At 36.7% G+C, this 19620-nt stretch overlaps 1 protein-coding gene across 5 annotated transcripts in view; it reads right to left on the reverse strand.

Moving 5' to 3' along the window:
- The window catches only part of CARMIL1 (capping protein regulator and myosin 1 linker 1), a 194039-nt gene that overhangs the window by 65308 nt on the left and 109111 nt on the right, over nucleotides 1–19620 (reverse strand). For 4 of the 5 annotated variants that reach the window (XM_062569896.1, XM_062569891.1, XM_062569893.1 and 1 more), the window contains 9 exons: nucleotides 18642–18728; nucleotides 16511–16614; nucleotides 14435–14512; nucleotides 14253–14329; nucleotides 13244–13348; nucleotides 9537–9606; nucleotides 4860–4941; nucleotides 3348–3447; nucleotides 3187–3241 (listed from right to left, as the gene is read on the reverse strand). In XM_062569896.1, coding sequence (XP_062425880.1) covers nucleotides 3187–3241; nucleotides 3348–3447; nucleotides 4860–4941; nucleotides 9537–9606; nucleotides 13244–13348; nucleotides 14253–14329; nucleotides 14435–14512; nucleotides 16511–16614; nucleotides 18642–18728 — 758 coding nt within the window. The remainder of the gene's footprint in view (nucleotides 1–3186; nucleotides 3242–3347; nucleotides 3448–4859; nucleotides 4942–9536; nucleotides 9607–13243; nucleotides 13349–14252; nucleotides 14330–14434; nucleotides 14513–16510; nucleotides 16615–18641; nucleotides 18729–19620) is intronic. The other variant, XM_062569894.1, reaches the window with a different exon arrangement.

Consider the following 19620-nt stretch of genomic DNA (forward strand, 5'->3'; position numbering starts at 1 on the left):
TCATATTCCCACTGGGAACACTCGAGAATTGAATCAAGTTAAATTCATTCAAATAAGAAGAAAAGTGCTGTAAAAACACTCAAAAGGCCTATTCTGCAACAAACATTGTGCTAAAACCAAGAATACTTAGCACTGTAATAATCTCTGCTCTATGCAGGACTGACTATCATTCTGAGTAATGCTACACTGCGCCTGCAGTGTAGCATCCACTTTTGCAAGAGAAAAAGAAATAGCATAGCAAGCATACAGCTTCAGACACCTCCTGCTATGCTAACAAGTACACACTTTTATAGCCTGCATAGTACAGCATCTGCTTAAAAAGAGGGGGAAAAAATCAAAACCTAAATACTACGTTCTTGTGCATATTTAACACCTGCAGAATTTTGCTGCTGAGGTTACTGCTACAGTTTTTAAATTGTATAGAATTGTATTTGTATTTAGCTATATTTCTGCAGTCATAAAACCAAGCTATTAATTGCTTAAAGCACTTTACTCATGACTCACACTAACACAACAACTGATTTATTTAAATTGTGTATAAATACATGAGGAAGCATTTGGCAGATGACTATTTTAGATAAAACCTCTCCTTGCAGGTTTTGAGCAGATAATGCAGTGGTCCCCAAATTGTACCACCTGCAAGCAAAACTGATCAACTGATACATTCTGAGCAAAATCATCCTCTGCTCTTTCAGCTTCCATTTTAATCTTTAATTTCCTGTGGCAATAAACACATAGCAATGGTAGAATAAGAACCACCCCATTTAGGATTCAAAGCCAAAGCAACATCATTAGAAACTTAAAATCATTTTCCAAGCATTGCACTATCTCATAGTAGAGTGAGGACTATCTGAGGCAGCTATCTGTAACACCATACTTTTCCTGCAGTGCTACAGAATCAGAGTTTGTCTTCAGTTCTCTAGCTGGTAGATATTTTATGATTGATTTTAGCATGCAGACATTTCACAAGGCAGAAAGAAACAAGATGCCCTCACTGAAGAGGATTAACAGGAGAGAAGAAAATAGGGAAGAGAAAAGACAGGGTAACAGCAACAGGATCGCATGTTATATTCCTAACGCATGTCAAAAAGAACAGTTATTTTAAATACCTAAATAAAATAAGTTTTGGGTGGACCCTCTCTTTGTAAAACTATTCCAAAACAGGATGTGACTAAAGGCTACGTTGTGTGGGTTACCTCAGGAAAGATACGGTGACTAAGAACAGGTGCACTTCTTAACACCAGACTGTGCAAAAAGCGGAAAATAAAACACAACAACTGACATCACCCACAGGCTGAAAGGAAAAAGAGTGTAAGAAGTTGAAGCTGAAGAAGTAAGAGAAGAGGTGAGAACAACACATCCAGTATTTATCAGCTACTTTTTGCATGACCTGAAGGGTGCAAAAACAGGAGCCAGGAAAGATAAATGGAAGGTTGTAACACCTAATATAGACACAATAAGTGGAAGCTGGAATTAAATTACAGCATTGCAGATAGATAATATGGACAGGATGGTCATATAAATAGGAAAAAGAAATCAGTGTATTTGAGACAAAGGTTTGGATACTGATTGGATATAGAGTGTGTTGAAAAGGAGTTATAGGATATGGCCTCAGTGGGAAGTAATGGTCAACCGCAACTAAGCAAAGAGATGATGGGAGCTGAGGAAAAAAAAAAAAAAAAAACATACAAAGTTACACATTTAATCACATTTGTTTGTGATTAATCTGAATCTAATACAGCACTCTCCAGAACAGCTGTGAAAGATTTAGCATGAGATACAGAGCAGGATAGAGACAAAGGTCCAAAGAGAAGCAGCAGGTAATACCTGATGAAATGATATCACCTTCAATGGAAAGGGAGCCCTGTACTATTCCCATTAAAGGCAGGGTAGAAGGCAGTGTTCACACAGTACAAGATTTTTTTAAAAAAAAAAAAAAAAAAAAAAAAAAAAAAAAAGGCAAGCTCTTCTGGTACAAGTAGTAAGAAAGTGCTCCTTCTGATTATGATCGTCCATCCAAATCGTGGCAGACAAGGACTTACTGCTTTCAGTACTGCTGCTAACTCCATTAGAATTAGCTCTAATACTCATATGCAGCCCTACACTGTGTCATATAGACATATCCTATATTTTAAAGAATAAAAGGAGGAAGTAGGCAATGAATCAAGAAAAAACAGTACCACTAATCCCAGTTAAGAGAATACAGAGAGGATGAGTTTTACAAACTACTTCAAATGTAACTAAGAGGAGATAATGAACACAGAATGATCTTGTATGGAAGGAAAAAACAGAAACTGCAGTGAAAACTCTTCCACTGAAGTCCAGGGCACAGACAAGATTGAGGAGAAGAAAGTGAAATCAGTTAGCATGGACTGTGAACTTTGAATGAGACGGTAAAGACAACGGGTGATAAGACAACAGAAGTTTAGTATTAGCTATTTTTGAAGAATGAGGAAAGTGAAGCCTGCTTGTTATGTACAAGGGGAATGAAGGAGAAGGAAAGGACTAAGCAAAGGTGAATAGAGATCCACAAGCATGACAGCAACAGTATATTTTAAGATTTCCATGTAGCCAAATCTAAGGTGTCAAGTAAGGGCAAGAAAGCAATCCCAACCATGGAAGTCTTTCAGAGTTAGGAGAGGCTGGAAATGAAGAAAGTGGGCAAGTATCCCAGCAAGGCACTGCGAAAGGGTTTTATGAAATTGCTCCTGTGATTAATGTACTAGAGAAGAATAACAACATTGTACACAGTTCACATCTTTTGAAGGAGAACGGAGTTCTGGAAAATCACTGCAGTAACTTTACATTTTATCAAGGAAAAAAAAAGCAATCTGTTATTTAAGGAATGTCACCAACCCCATGTAATCTCCTACATGGATATGAAATCTTTAGAAATTTGTGTCTAGAGGGCTTTATTGCTTAGATCTGAAGCAAAAAAGGTTAAGCCTATCCAGCTATTTGGAACGAGTTACTTCAACAAGCACAGATTCTAATACTGCACTAAGAAATTGGTATCTATATGCTACAAACATTCAAATTACTACTTGAAAAAACCCAAATGTTGGATGAGTTTGTGCAGGACCATGATCAAATCTTATGCAGCAAATTAATACAATGAAGAAAATTACCAGAAATAAGCTATGAAGATCAAATACACATGATGATAGTAGGCAGAGAGATACTCACTGAATCCTCGTCTTGAATCATCTGAACTAAATTATCAAGTACTGGAGCAAGATTTCTGAGGGAAGAAAAGTTAGGGAGACAGTGAAATCAGCATCTTCTCCTCATCCACTCTTTTGTTATTGAAAAGAAAGGGGTGTGTGTGTGGGGGGAAGCAGCCTTACTTGGATTTCATGTTGTTAAAGTTTTTGCCTAACGCCAAGTGTCTTATTGATCGATTTTTACTAAGCCAGACTACAAGGGTTGAGAGGTCAGATTCTAGGCCTGTAAAGAATCAGAATAGATTAAGAATTAAAACATATACTCACAAACAACCCAGAGAGGGTTCAATTACTAAAGCTATATTCAATCAAGCCACTACATCAGTGTACTAATTTAAATAGCTCTACAAAAACTTCCATTCTTCTACTTTTAAGTCTTTATTTTCTTTTTGGCCTCTTTTTCTGTAAGAATAAACACAAGCCATTGCGCATCTCAGTCACTGGCTCTAAAGATAAGCCATTTAATTTTTCTTCCTAATCAGCCTAATCATCTCTCCTAATCTGAGAGACTGCAGGCATATGTCAGAAAAAGTCCTTATCCTTAGTTCAGTCACCCAAGAGTGTGTCCCTAACCTTGTGCAGCAAAGTTGCACATTCCTTCAAGAATTTTGAGACCATGCTAATTATTATACAGTCTAGAGATGTATATCAACAAGGTCTCAAAGCCTGCAGATGCAAAGAGGCTAATGTAACAGGTTATAAATAAAATAATCTGAGGGTGGAGGGGAAAAGGGGTGATTTTTATTCTGTTCTTGAATAAGAAAAAGAGCATATTGAAATATAGTATTCCTAAACTACTTGTGGATTTGAAGTGTCCACTGCTTAGATTACTATGAATTAGGATCCAAATCCACAAGATAATTTAGATGCCAATTATCTTTACTGATTTATAAAAATTAATCTCTTTACATAATTGGTCTAAGTCAGTAGCTCCCAAAGCTTTCTACTTGCCAATGCTAACATTCTGGATTTTCAACTGTACTGAGAACCTCTTCTTTAAGTACTTCCATATTTGGCTGTCAGAGGAGCAAGCACAGCAAGGGGAATTCTTCCATTCCAGACACATACAAATTTAAGTTTGCAAGAAGGGGGATCAGCTGGTATACCCTGCCAGCAAACACAGAGCCCCCAAAGCAGCAATGGTCCAAGAAATTTCCACCAATTCAAACAGGCTTTCTCTAACAGGAAGCTGCTCGACTGTTGGCTCCAAACTTCCTTTTCTTGCTTCTTCAGTGTCATGACCTCAGCTCTGTTCCATACTCATCTTTCCTTTCCCTTTCTTCTTTCATCATGCTTTCATTTCTCATTTAGCTTCTCATCCTCTCTTATTTAAACCCATTTTCACAAAAAAAATGTAGATCTAGTAAGATGTTTGCTGCTATCAATTTTATTCTGCTGTGTTATGCCCACCTCAAGAAAAAAAAAAAACTTCTGAGGCTAGAGTTAATAGATTAACATCTTTTATTCTCTTCATAGCAATGAGAGTTCTCAGACTGAGGCATTTCCCATGATTAATATGGTCAATAATCATACAGCAAGAACAGCTACAATGGTTTACATTGTGCGCTAAAAGAAAATGCATTTTTCTCAGCTTTTGGACTTGCATGACCCTCCATTCCTATTCTGTGTACTTACCATTGTCCGAAATATCTAGGCTGGTGATATTGTGTATTTCTGCTATGCATCCTTCCAAGACTTGTGCACCTCCCGATCTCAACTAGAGATAAAACATCAGCCATTTTTGCAAACCAGTTAGGGTTTTGAGATCACACAGAAAACAGTGGTAGGAGCTTTTGAGAAAACAGAAGATACTAACAGTGGCAAAAACAACAGCAACAGAAGAAATTATAGACATCAAAATGACAACCTACGCACACAATCCTACTATTCTCATTCCCATCCTTCACTCTCACTACATACGAGAAAGTATATATGAGAAGAAGGATTCTCCTTACTTTCTTTTAAAACTACTGCTCAGCAGTTAAATCAGGGAAAGCTTTAAATGGTGCAGACAATAAGAATCCCACAGCATTTCTGCTGGGCAGTGGCTGCAGGACTTTGGTGCAAGTTCCCTAAGCAAAAGGGCCAGGATATTTTCAGTTCCAGTGAGAGAAAGGTTTGTCACAGTATAAGAACATGCAACACTGTTATCCTTGAATTCTACTACAGTCAAGTCTTACAACAAGCATCTTCTTTTAGCTCTTAGCACTGAGAGAGGGTGCCCAGTTCAAATACAAGAAGCCAAATCAATCTCAAGAGAATTATATTTCCTCATCACTAAAAGAACATTAAAATAACCCAATTATAAAATGTCTGAAATTCACTTTGTTCTTTATTTAAAAATAAGAACAAAAGCAAAACAACAGCAACAACTGAAAGGCCTAGCTGCAAAGTATAGATTACGACATTATTGATCTAAAATACTAAAGGAGATTTCAGGATTTAGTGAAAAAGTAACAAAATGACCTAAGGGAAAGTACTAACATTGAGAATCAAAGTTATGAAAATTCACACACTTAATGACTAATGCTACTGAATTTAAGAATACAACATACTTTTTCCAAAGGAGCAAAGTATCTTCATATTTCCTGCAGCTACTGCAAGCCCTCTAAAATGCATTTTGCTTTATGATCTTCACCCAGAAAAAGACTTTAGTAAAAGGGGGAAGATTTCTACAAAAATTCTATTTTTGCAAAACACTTTCCATTTTTGCTCTGGTTGCTTCAAAAATGGAAAAGTTTTCAAATTTAAACAACTGTTTCAACTCCTGTGCATAAAAACTGAGTAATATTTTACTTAGTTTACTTACATGGCCAAACATCCCGAATCGAGCTGCCAATATTTCTGTGAATAGTCTCTTTTACCCAGAAATGTCAGATAGCAGTGTTTTTTAATAAAGGCTTGATTTGGCACTTTTTGGAAGGTTTGAGATTTGTGATTGGTTAACGAACACTTCAATGTGTTGGCCTAAGCATTTTAAGAACAGTGGCAGTCAAAGACAGCATCTAAGTCAGTCACATCTAGAAGTACAAAGGTACAGAATACAAGATGCCCTTCCTCTTTTGCATGGAACAGAATCTACAGAATCCTTCATCTTATCCTCTATAGTAGTGGCCAAATTATTAATCTGTATTTTGGCCAAAACAGGTGCAATTTTAACTTAACTTTGTTTTTATAAGAGCATTTGTAACACTTGCCATATAAGATGCCCAAACCATTCAGTTCTGTTCTGTGATTCTCTGGCAGACTTGGCTGCTGCAAGACAACCATTTTACATAGCCTTCCACATTGATTAGTGCAGAATCCATGGAACAGACAGATTATATGTGGTTTTATCAAAGTTAAAAATAAAAAGGTGATTTACACCCATTTCTATCAGATGTTACCATTTAGTTTCAACTGTAGTCAAATTTTCAATTTGTCCTAAAATGATATAACTAGTTGTAGCAGATCTAGTTTAATGAAAAAAATTTCATTTTTATATTAAAATACCATCATTAAAAGTCAGTTTGTGTGATAAGAAAATTCATTTTTAGAGTAAAAGATCAGCAAAGATAAAGGATTATATTATCTATTGTTTATTGGTATAAGTTCTATACACTAAAATCATACTCACAGTAGATTTCTACATGTTTATGCTACATATACCTTAAGTGTTGAAATGAACCATTTTTCCAAGTGCAGCTTTCAACCTTGTACCCATTACTCTATACTGAAAATCTTAAATACAGACTCATGTGCATGTGTGCAAATCTTGGTATCTATGAAATCAGAGGGACATAAATTTTCATCCTAAAAATTCAGGCCATTATCACAACTGTACTAAAATCTCATGTATACGTAAAAGCAGAGATTAACTGGAGGGCTATTTGTCAGCATGGACCATAATACTGAAAACAAAACTCTGCAACATCTCCTATATGACATATTTCTGAGACTACAAATAGCAGTCCTTCTTAAGAAAATGAAGAACAAGCTCTTCAACAATTAAAAAGCCAAGTATGTTCAAAGCTATGATGTACCAATATGGGAAGTAGAAACAAAGCTGCTTATTGATTTAACAATTAAGGTAAAGCATGGAGGGTACTTACACAGTGACCAAGCTAAGGGAAGCAGAAGGGAAAAGAGTGAAATATATCAGTGCTGAGCAGGTAAAAATAAAAATGTAATTTTCATAGTTAAAAAAAAGAAAAAAATAAAAGAGCAAGCAATATAAAATGATTAAGCTTGGAGTTAGTATACCAGAAAATTATGGGAGCAAATTAAAAGCGGTGGGAAGGGGAAGGAACAGGGAGATTTATCTTTCCGTAGTTGGGTACAGCTTGCCGGACATAGGGAAAAGGGCAAAGCTAAAGCACCAGCTTGATAGCCTCATAACTACATGTGCTTGCAGGAGCTGGAAGTGGTGCAAGTCACTGGCTCCAAGCATTTCTGCAGTTCTGCTTCTGAGCAAAGATCACCCTGCTCACCATGCAGGTGCTGGGCCCACTGATCATATTTCCAGCTCCTGGCACATTAATTTGCCCACTGCATAATTTCTTCTTTCTGAAGCACATGAGAATGGATAAAGCTCAGTGATGTGAAAAAAATGTTAAGGGAAGGATCTAAGGAAGTGCTGTCAGTTTTGAGGGACAAGCTACAGATTACATCTCTTGCATATGTTCCAAGTTCACAGTTCACTTTGGAAGAAGCAGTCTACACCTAGGAACTGCTGAAGCAACCAGATCATGGAAGGGACCATAACACTTGGAGCTGCATGAAATTTCTCTCTTTCTGTCATAAGAGTCTACCACAACCACTTTTGCCTTTATGTCCAATACAGTTGATCTCTCCTTGAAGGGCTCCTCCACAGCCCATATGGGGAGTTACTTAATAAATCGCATTCAGTTATAGGCCTTGAAGTTAGGTTTAAGTTTTCACTCCTGTCAGCTTTGGATGATGTAGACACTAAGTTATATTCCCATTATTGAAGTTTGCATTTTGTTATATTTTTTTTTAAGGCTAAAATTATAGAAATCTATTTTTGTTACTTTAATTACTCCTCCCTTTTCCTTCCACCTTCTGAAAGCAAAATTATCATCCTACTGATCTATCCGCTCAGAAGTCAGAAGCATGTGTGCTTGACTTGAAAGCTTTTTTTACTTGGAATTTACATGTAGTGCTCTTCAAAGAAGACCATTTTTAAAAGTGTAAAATATCAAAACAGACTGTGAAATACATTCAAGATGATTTGTTTTTTCTTCATGAAGAAATCTAAGCACACTCCAAAAGCAATCAACCACAGGCCTAAGGCAAGGATTACTGCACCTCAACCATTCATCAAGTTGTGTGTTTTCTATTTAAAAGGAAACCAGCGCCTTTCAACGGCATTTCAGGAGTACCTAATACTCAGGTGAGAGGCATGGAAAGGTCTGCCTAAGAGATAAGAAGCTTCCTTTGCAGTTAAAAAAAAAGAAAGGGTGCCACTCAGCTTGGGAAGCCCAGACCTAAAGCTTCTTCCTGTTTTTGTTGGCCAAAGTCCTCACAGTTCCCTCTGTGCATTTGCCTCACTAGCTCCCCAGGATCACAGCTGATCTTTTATCATAATCTGTAGCCAAACAGATAGTGGTCTTATGGGAGCAGAGACAGTTCTGAGAAACAAAATGCATAGCAAAGCACAGAAAAACAAGAGGGAACAAAGTAAAGCAATCAAGCTTCCACTTTTTTTTTTTTTTTTTTTTTTTTTTTGGTATTTATTGTAGTGACATATAAAGCCATTAGCATAGTGCCTCTTAAATTAACAGCATGTTTCCATCATCTCTTACCAGAGTTTCCTTTTGAACTGAACTCCTTAATTGATTGGGAAAGCAGAATTTCTCCCAAGATTTAAAAGTGAACCTGCAGAAGAGGATACATGTCTCCAGAGACATTTGGGAGGAAGTTGAAACTGCAGAATCACCTTCAGAGCATGCAGCTTCCCACGACCTGTACAGTTTTGGCACTATGGAAAATCCTGCTGCACGGTCCTCTACAACCGCAGCATCACAGAGCAGATGCTGACATGCAGCAAACAGCACACTGGCTCTGCCTAAAATTGCTATTGCAAGGAGTATTTGGTCACTGAGATATGCTACAGGTACTCTGAGTTTTATGCCCATTATTTATGATACAGCAGCACACAGCAGCTCATTTTTACCACAAATGCTTTTCTAACTTCTACTTTTCCCACAACTTTTGATTACAGAGGGAGGACATTTGGCCCAGTAGATTTCAGGAGAACTCCAATTCCAAGTCAATGCATCTTTTGAACACATCCTGATAAATAATCCTTACCTCACAGCTACTGAGATCTAAAGACACCTCCTTCAGGTTGTGATTGCAAGCCAGGCCTAATAAAAGTGCTCTGAAAAAGATCAGTATTAGAACCATTTTTTTAAGCGGCTTTACACCATCATCATCATCTAAACAATCATAGGTTAATACATCTATAATAAAAAAGACATTTCAAAACAAAACCACGTCAACTAAGCTGTTATTTCTTGAACAACAACGACAGCACAAGCATACTCTGCCATACTATGAACTCTCCAGCAGCTTCAAAGACTGTAGGGATGCAATGCAGATAAACAAACAGTAAAACTAACTGCACATCAACAGTTAATTATGTTAATAAGAGATTAATTTTCTTCAGCATTTGCTTTAAGAGCATATCAAATGATTACAAGAGGAATGTTCTATTGTACAGCCATACTAACTCTCTGGTTTTCCCAAAACTCAGGAAAGAATAGGGCTTTTAATAAATGCAAGATGCACTGCAGCCAGCCATACCATGGAGCACAATGCCTATAACACCCAAAGGCTTGTTTGCATTGAAGTATCACATCATTCTCCATTTCTGTAACCTGATATTCACAGATTTCAAAATGGTATTACAAAACAACGGTATCCTTTATCTTTAGGCAGCATGGCCAAGTGGTGCCTCATGACTGATTATGACATTCACAGACCCAGCTTTAAAGATAGTTGCCCTACAGAAGTTTGGCCTCACATACAAAAGTTAGCATTAATAATCATGTTTCTATTAATACTGTCAAATCAGGAGGTCAAACAGCATATGTCTTAAAGAGTGAGCCAACACAATCTATTTATACATTCTAGTATATTTAGCATGTAGGCTGCTTCAGATTAGTTACTGAACAGAGAAACAGAAGGACTTCCTTCCCAAATTTCATTTGAGCCAACATTAAGGTAACAGAATCCTAGCTACTGATTTATGGAGATAAAAACTAGTTCATTTTGCAGAGCCATTTGCCTCAACACTTGCTATGCAAGTGGAACATAAAAGCCATATTTAGAACGTGTGCACCAGAAAGGTTTTTGTTTAAAGCTATTTATATCTACCCTGTGAAATATACTTAATGTTTGTGCTCAGTTACTTCCTAGATTATTAAAATACACATTTTGTAAAATATCTGAAAGCTCAGCAACAGTTTTCATTAATTTTTGGTTCATCCCTGTCTAAACTGCCTTTCTAAACATGTATTCATACAAAGTTAGTCTGACAGCTGATAAACTTGCAAATAACTTCCTAAATATTTTGAAGCCACATAGAAATTACAATGCAGCCATGAAAAAGGCATGTTTAAAAAGTGACAGTGTGCTACTACAAATGTACTCCCTTCACAGAAAAGTTTTTTCCTAACATCATAAACTACAAAATTATCTTGAGAATAATCTCTCAATTTCTCAACTCTTTCTCACGAAACATCATCAACAAAGGCACTGCAGGCAGAAATATTATATCTATCCAAAACCACTATGTTTAAATTGCACACCTGGTGATACCTGGAAGTCTGTTTAACTGAGGTATACAGAATGCAATGATTGGCCTTGTAATTAAGATTTGGATGAGAAATAGATCAGAAATTTTTCTTGTTATAGCACTGACAGATCAAAACACAATTTTTGGCAGTGTGTAAACTAACAAGAACTCCAATACACATTTAAATAAGAAATAGAATGTATATAATCTGCTTCACTTAATTTTTAAAAAAGCTGTAGTAACACATTAGCTACATTAACTAAGTATAATAACTAAAAGCATCTTTATTGATACAAGCTTAAGGGGGAAAAAGTTACAAGGGCCACACATGAAAGCTTTCCCCTTGGCATGCTGAGTGTTTCCTGTGGTATGAAGAGGTTTGGCTTGTGAGTGCCCTACAAATGGAAGATGCTACTCATGGAAGAGCTCATGGAAGATGCTACTGTATAAATACGTCCTAAATACTTGTGCCTCTTTGATCTCCTAGCTGCATAGCTAATGAGATCTTTGCAGTCATTTTCAGCCAAAGTGATTTGGATTAGAAATGTGGATCATGTTTAAGCCAATCTGGTTTTGCTCAGTTTGACTGAATTTGATTAGATGGAGTTACTCATCTGAGTGCTATTGGTAGAAGTAAAGAGTGGAGTAGCTTAGGGTGAGCTGAGAGCAGTAACATGTTTCACCAGCATAGAGAGCTGCAGAAAAGAGTATCGCTCCAACATCCACCCATACACAGGCAGTCTTGGGACAGCCATTCCACAGTAAGTTGGCTTGTATTACGGCATTGGCTTCATTTATTTTGTTTTGATGGCAATGCTCATCAGTGCCTAGGGGACAGCAAGGAGCTGTTAATGCTGTTTGGCAGTTTCACTGTCGTGCTTTTTCTTGGATCTGAGCTTTTCTTGGCTAATCCAAGTCTCTTTAACGCCACCACAGAGAACCATGATCTTCAGTGCACCTTGTTTTCACTCTCAAAACAACCCTGTAAGTGTTGATAATATACTCCAAAAGTATCCTGTGGAAGGTATTTTGGTGTTAATAATGCTGAGGGCTTGATAGTTCCTGGGGCAGCTGCTTAGCCTTTTGATCTGAACTATACAAAGCTTCTACAGAACAATCAAGACCCTGGGAAATTTTCCCTCCAGTGCTCAGCAACTGTCCTTCACCTCCCACATCTCTGGTTTTGCCATCAACTCCCACTCACTAGCTATTCCTTGGCTGAGTTGCTGCCCACTTTCCCTCCTCTGTTTTCCCTCAGGAGCCAGGCTCCTAGCTATACAAGAGTTCCCAGAGGCTGTATCCAGACTAGGATTTTGGAAATATTTTACTGGAAACAGTTACTGAATATGTCCAGATGTTGATTATGGATGGGGTTATTTATGTTTTAATGCATAACGGCTACCAAGTTGAAGCTTTTAAAAAAGCTTTTTCGTTAATTTAGCCCAATAACAAGGCTTTTGGCAGAATCACAGGATGGCCTACCTAGATTAGGCTTACTTATCTAGACCTATAGTGATTTTAAAATATTCATTTAAATTCCAGTTATTGAAAGCTCACCACAGTTCAAAACTGCGCATATTGTAGGATGCGTGACACAGGGCTACATAATTTGCCTACACTCGCTGTTTGAGGAATTTCTCTCCAATATTACGTGGACGAAGGAACAATACAACCCACATATTTAGAACACCTTATCCACAACATGGGTGACATTAAGAGAAGAGAAACATTACACTTTGCTTTCCTAGAAGTTGCTGCTACCATCTCTCCCCCTGAAAGGAGGGCATACCTCCACACAATAGGTCTCTCCTCCCAAGCACTGCAACAGGTTCAGTTTCACAACAGCTCTTGCAATCCTGTAAGCTCAAAGGAATGGCACTCGCTCAAGTATATAATCCCATTTTACTGTGGAGCAAACAGTTTTGTTTGCCAGCCACAAAGCTAGAAACATATCACAAAAAAAAAAAGTTGATGAAAGCTAAACAGCTGTGACATTCACACACACCAAAATATGATTAATAGTCTCAAGAATGAGATGGAAACAACATTTCTTGAATGCATGAACATTATGAAACTCACTCTTGCAATGTAAACAATGGGAAAATGGAAAAAAATGCAAGTAAAATCCATTCCTCTTTGTTTTAAATATGAGGCACTTGCATAGTAACAATGCATACAAGGTCTTAGGTCACAGGAGAATATGAAATGAAATTCTTACTTGAGAGGCTCAGGAGGGAGTTTAGTTCCTGAAAGATTTATCTGCATCAAAGCAAGTGAACTGCTGAAAAACTGTTTGAAGGAGGGAGGGACTTCTTTTCCTTTTCTGTAAGTAAACAAATTCATTAAGTAGCAGCACCTGGATATGCCTTATTCCAACAAATATTGAATGCAAGCTGTCAGGATGGTAATGATCTTTTACTAGTGTCTAACTTGTACCTTTAACTGCTCTAACATCGATGGCTCTCAATTAGCTCAGAAACATGATGTCATCAAAACAATGATTCAACAGCAATCCTCAGCATTACACTGCTGCTCAGGTATTACTACCTAGTTTGTTTCTCTTTGGTGAACTACACAGAACGATGATTTAGGTCTGATTAGTAGTGAACACACTCATCTTATGAGCAAAAGATCAAATATGGTATTAGGAAGACATCAAAATTGCCTTTTCACCACTAGAAATAATTACTTAACTCTGGATGGAGTTACCTCCACTAGGTATCACCTCTGGATATGGGCCAAAGCATACAGTTTTGAAGAAAAGGGACACCAATGTTGGTATTTCCCATGATGCAAGTATTCTACAAAGCCCAAGTTCAGTCTCAAAGACTTTCAGAAGGACTTCCCTCCCATAAAAGGAAGGGGTAAGGGGGAAGAAAAGCATTTGCAACTACTATCAAGTCATGAAAAATATACACTTTAGAAACCAAATTTAAAGATGGACTTCAAAGCCTGATATCATGCTTCTTAGGACAAAAGATGTATATAGATTCTTTGCTGCAGCAGGATCACAAAAAACATATTAGACAAGGTAGCTTACTTTACAGCTGTCTAGAAAAGAGTGGAAATGGAGACAAAATATTTTTCTTGGGATAAATCACACCTCTTTCATATAGACTCTTTTATAAAGTCTTAAGCTTCTTCTTAAAAAGAAAAGTGCCGCATGAGTGACAAGATACTACAAAATAAAAGATCCAGGAGTTAAAAATAAAGTCATTAAATTATACCTGTGAGAAAAAAGTGTCCTAGAGAGACTAAGGACAGCTAAATGCTGAAGACATCCACGAAGAAGAGCCCCACACACCTAGTGAAAAAAAGGAAGACTGATTTTACTTTACATTAGCTCAAAAAAAGTACCTGAGGGTGAAGGTTTATTTGGTATTTGAGACTGCACAAAAATATACCTTACCATATCTAGCGCACACTCTGTGTTGGACAAATCCAGATGAACAAGTGCATTTGGCTGGGCCAAAAAATTGTACAGGTTCTTTAATTAAGGGGAAAAAAATATGTATATTAATTTTGATTTTGATGAAACAAACTACTGGATATCTACTTCTGAAATATATTTTAGGCTTTTATTTTAAAATGGCACTATAACAGCAGTGTCTGAAATGTCTTTTCACCTAATTCATACAACCTGTTTTACTTTTGAAGGCTACTGTTCATTAAAAAAGTCAAGAGAAGAATGGTGCCCAGACTATAAACAAGCAGTACTTTGATGTGCAAGTCTTGAGTTATCTTGCAATCCGTTTTGCCCAGAAATGATAACTAATTTAGTTAGGACTAGCTTGGAATGTCACTCAGATTGCTGTTACGTTTCAGAAACACTAATTGGTTTGAAAGTTTAAAGCCAGTCCCTTTAGGCATATGAGGGAAGCAACCAATTCGCCTCTGAAACCTACGATTATTTTTTACCGTCAACAGTTTAAGAGAGAATACAGAACTGGCAACAAGATTTTAATTATTAATATCTTTAGTAATACATAGAATATATGATCTCCATGTTAGTTCGTGTAAAAGATCTTGCAATATGCTGTTTTATTTTGGACTTTTTTAGTCACCTAGAAAGATAAAAGTATGACCTAATTCACAGAAACACGGACAACTCAACTCCACATGAAATCCAGCCAAACAGAGCATGTTACACACTTCTAAAATAGAATCATCTTTCTTAAAATTAGGTCATTTAGCCCATATTCCTGCACTGAAGCAAAGGTCCCTACCAAAAAGTCCCTGTGGTCTGCTAGGGTTAAAATTAAATGCTACATAACAGGATTTCCTGGCTTCTGTTGGAAAACTGTTCCACAAATTAAGAGATTCAGTATTAAAAATATTCTACTTTGAACCACATATTTCTCTTTGACAGGCTAAGGAAAGTCTGACTTTTCATGCTTATGTCCCTTAAAATATTGTAGGCAGACATCAGATTTCTTTAACTGTTTCCTGTCAATGATGTACATTTTCTTTTAGATTTTTATCCATTATGATATTCTCTCTTTGAGAATGATTCACTCTGTATCTTTATTTCTATTTAACTATTTATATTTGCCACTTCTTTAAATCCTCTTTTCCCATTGAAATTTTCATCTCTCGTGTTTGAAAAGATTAATTCTTTGAATGTACTGATGAACCTGAAACTAGTAAGATTTGTGAAAATAGTCACACACAGTTATAGGCAGATAAAGTCCTACTGCACTTTAAGTGCTCAGACTGGATGGCTCCTGTGCTGCCTATTTTAGATGCTTAAGACATAAAAGAATTAAAAACCTGACACTTATGCGCACCGAACTGTTGATGTAAGAGAGAAATACAGATGTGGTAGCCAAAGTCAGAATACATACAAATTGAGAATGCAATAGTTTGTGCTGTACAAAAGACAGAGCTGGACCACAGTGGCCCTTGATATACTAACATAAGAAGAGCTGACCAACAAGATTTTCATCAAGAATTAAATTCTTCAAAGAATCACGAGTTTCATCTGCCATGTGCCAGAGATATGTAGTTTTATTTATACAGACAAAAAAAATACTTGAAACAAAAATGAATTAAATCTGTTCAAGTCAGAAGAAAACAATTGTTTCCAATTTTCCAATGAAAATTTTCCAATACCTTTTCCACTAAAAAGAAGAAGAGCTTTTTATATTTTGTTTTGATTACTTTCAAATAGCACTCAGAGTGTACGCTAAGTCCACTGAAACAGGTCATATACTTGCAGCTTCCTCATTAATCAGTAAAAGGCAGGAACTAAAAGCATGAACTAATGTTATGTGGATTTGTTTAAGTTGTGTGGGGTAACTCAGACATCTGAGTGCAAACTCTTCAAGAGTATGCACTTTGATCAAGAGATCAAAATGTTTTTTTCTATCACTACCAGAACTGTACTGCAATAAAGGCAAACCCGTCCCCCACAAAATGGCTTTGCCTTTCTTCAAACAATAAATTAGAACATTCATTCATTCATAAATCAGAAGAAAGCACTTACTGAGAGATCATCACCACGGAGAACGTTCCCTGAGAGGTCAAGATAGACGAGAGTGTTAGCTATCAGCAAGTTGGCACTCAGTGACTGGGAAAGGCTATTCACCCCTGCAATAAAAGGTCAATATTTGAATATTCTAGATAAAACCAGCACAGCCCCTGTAAGTGCACAACATCAGTGAACATACTGTCATACATAAATGTTTAATGACCTCCTGTTACCATCATCATACTGCAATAAAGGAAGATAGATCACCAGTGAGCCACAAGACACATCTTCTTTAAGACCCAGTTTTGCCCGGGTCAAGCTCCATCACCTTCTCTGCAAGGCGAGTGCACTTTGCCTCTACTAAAACGGGCCTCCGTGCCCTACAGGACCCAGATCCAGAGAAGAAATCTTTTTGCCAAGTTTGCAATAGTTTTAACAGTGCTATTACATTTTGAAACAAATTTTAAAACATAGCTGGCTTCATAATGTTAAGACAACACCTTCTTGCACTCAGTATTTAGATAAAAGTATCTGTGGAAATAGATAAAAGTATCTGCAGAAGGTCAAGTACATTAATAATTATAATTTGTCAGGACTTCAAAAGCAATTCACAAGATATAGAAATTAAAAATATTTCAATTATGTATTTGCCTGCAATTTCAGAAAAAGTCAGTTAATTAAAATATCAAGAGATGTATAAACACTCAATTCCTGTTAAGAACAAATACATATTTTTCACATTAAAATTAAAAAGCACACACTGGAAACAAACAAGCTAGAGCTTTTCTTTACAAAGAAGTTCTTTAGTTTTTTTCAAACTCAAATTAAAATGTGGCTATTTCCAGCAAACACATTCTTCCTCTGAGAGCCCTGTAGCCTATTATTGAATTCCAAATTTATTGTAGATGGCTATTGCTGCCCTCCAAGCACTACGTGCACGTATTTCTTATGTACATAAACATCAATGTCTCCTTTAGCAGATGCAGCGATTTTCTTTTAAGTGCCTGGCCAAAGTTATGAAGCAGGCAAGTGTTTTGATCTACTACGTGATACAAGGTAACTTCCCAAAGCCACTGGTCAGTGCAAGTGGACTGCTACTCAATGGATGAAATGTGTCCATTCTTCACTTAAAAATTCTTACTAAAAAAATAGATTTACCAGTGAGTATGTGAGGAAGCAGATGGTAAGCCACAAGAAAGTAAAATACCCCTGTTAAAAAAAAAAAAGAAAAAAAATCCCATCTCACATCCGTTCCCCCAAAAAATCCCACCACACACCTGTCCCAAATATCGCCAGTTCAACAACTAAAGTTGAGAAAAAAAACACAGATTCTGTGTGTCACAGAGCAATAATTAAAAGGATAGTAGAGCACAGCTTATACCTATGATCTAATATCTTTCATAGACTGTAATGTGGTCATCTCTTCCAAGTCAACATCTGTGAAAAAGCTGTGATAATATAGTGTAATTTTTTATTTTTAACATTTATGTTCTATTCAAGAGAACCTTGGTTTGTGCGTTTTATTTAAGAGTTCACGGGATTTATTATTTGTAAAATAACAATTCAGAAAAGCCTGAAATAATTTTACTTGTGTTTCAGTGTTATAATTTAAAAAAATACTTATTTCAATTACAATAAATATATCGAGTCAGAAATTTGTAAATTATAAAATAAATAAGTCTTTACTCAGAGCAAATCACTCTTAACAGTCTTTCTCATACTCCTTTATTTTATGAAATAATAATCTGGTGCAAAACATCTGAGTAGTTTCCAAACTTTCCAAATATCATTTGGAAAACTTGCCTCATATTTGTGCTTCAGATATCTTTCTGAAGCATAAATGAAACATATTCTTTAGGTCGGTTCTAAACTAAACCTATTCCTTTACCATACAGGTTCCACTCCATGTCCTATACAAGAGTTTTTCAAAGAACCTAAACAGATGCAGAATCCAGCCCCCAGTTCAGCAACCTAGTACAGTAGGAAAGGGCCTGTACTGTGTTTGAAATCCACATGCAAATCAATTACAGAACAAATCATTTTATAAACATGTAATAAAGGTTATTAGGATGAAAGTTTAAAATATTTTATATCAAAAATAATGGGCATATTTATAAAACATACCTTTAGGTTACATAAAACATACCTTTAGGTGACAAGGAGGTTTTAGATAAGTTTAAATGTTTCAGGCCCTTTGGCAGCTTGGCGAACTGAACACTTAAAGACGAGACACCTGTTAGGGGAGCAAGAGAAAGCAGATCGTCCAGTTTGCCCGTGTGGTCTCCCATTTTCCCAGCCGTCCTGGGAGCGATCCCACTGGTGTCAAATGCACAGCGGCACAAACACTCTCTCAGGAGGACTGCCCCCAAATTGGCTTGACCCCAAATCATCCCATCTTTTTATGGCCATAAAGCCTTGAAAATGACAGATGTAGTCAAGGCCCTTTCTTTACTAATCACTGAACATACAGGGGAGATGTTGTTAACTATCAGTGAGCCACTTTAAAGTAGTTTAAAAATGACAATGCACACTTCCACTTTTGAGAAGAAAGGGATCAAAGAGAAAGTATTATATGTGTCATAAAGTCAGCACTTGGAAAGTCTGGAAGCTTTACAGTTCAGCCAAAAAATAACATAAATGAAAAAAAAAAACCACACACACACAGAATAAATCCCAGCAACAGTAGTTCACATGAAACTTCAAACCAATTCTTTTTTCTTTTAAAAGGAAGGGAAATCAAGGGTAGGAAGACATTGGCTAATACATATGTGAGCTAACATTGCCCTCTTTTCTTAAGATAATCTCCTTTTTGTTAAATAAAAAAAATTCAGAGGTTGTTCAAAAAACAGCAGCATGTACTGGGCTGCTGAAGTAGTACTGTATAATAGTATGTATTCCGTATAAAAGGAATAATACTACAGGTACAGTGGCTGAGGACTTGCTCTAAGAACTTGAAACCCTCCTCAAGCTATAACGGTCACTCATCTCGCTTCATCAGAGTATTCTGTAGGCTACCAGCTTTTACACAGACTTGGAAACACTATAATTGCCTGTGATCCCAAACTGTGTACTCAAGCGCTGCACACCATAAATTTCATCCCTCTCATTTAAGAAAAAGATTGTAT

The sequence above is a fragment of the Rhea pennata genome, chromosome 2 (genome assembly GCF_028389875.1).
Source record: "Rhea pennata isolate bPtePen1 chromosome 2, bPtePen1.pri, whole genome shotgun sequence".
Taxonomy (NCBI): domain Eukaryota; kingdom Metazoa; phylum Chordata; class Aves; order Rheiformes; family Rheidae; genus Rhea; species Rhea pennata.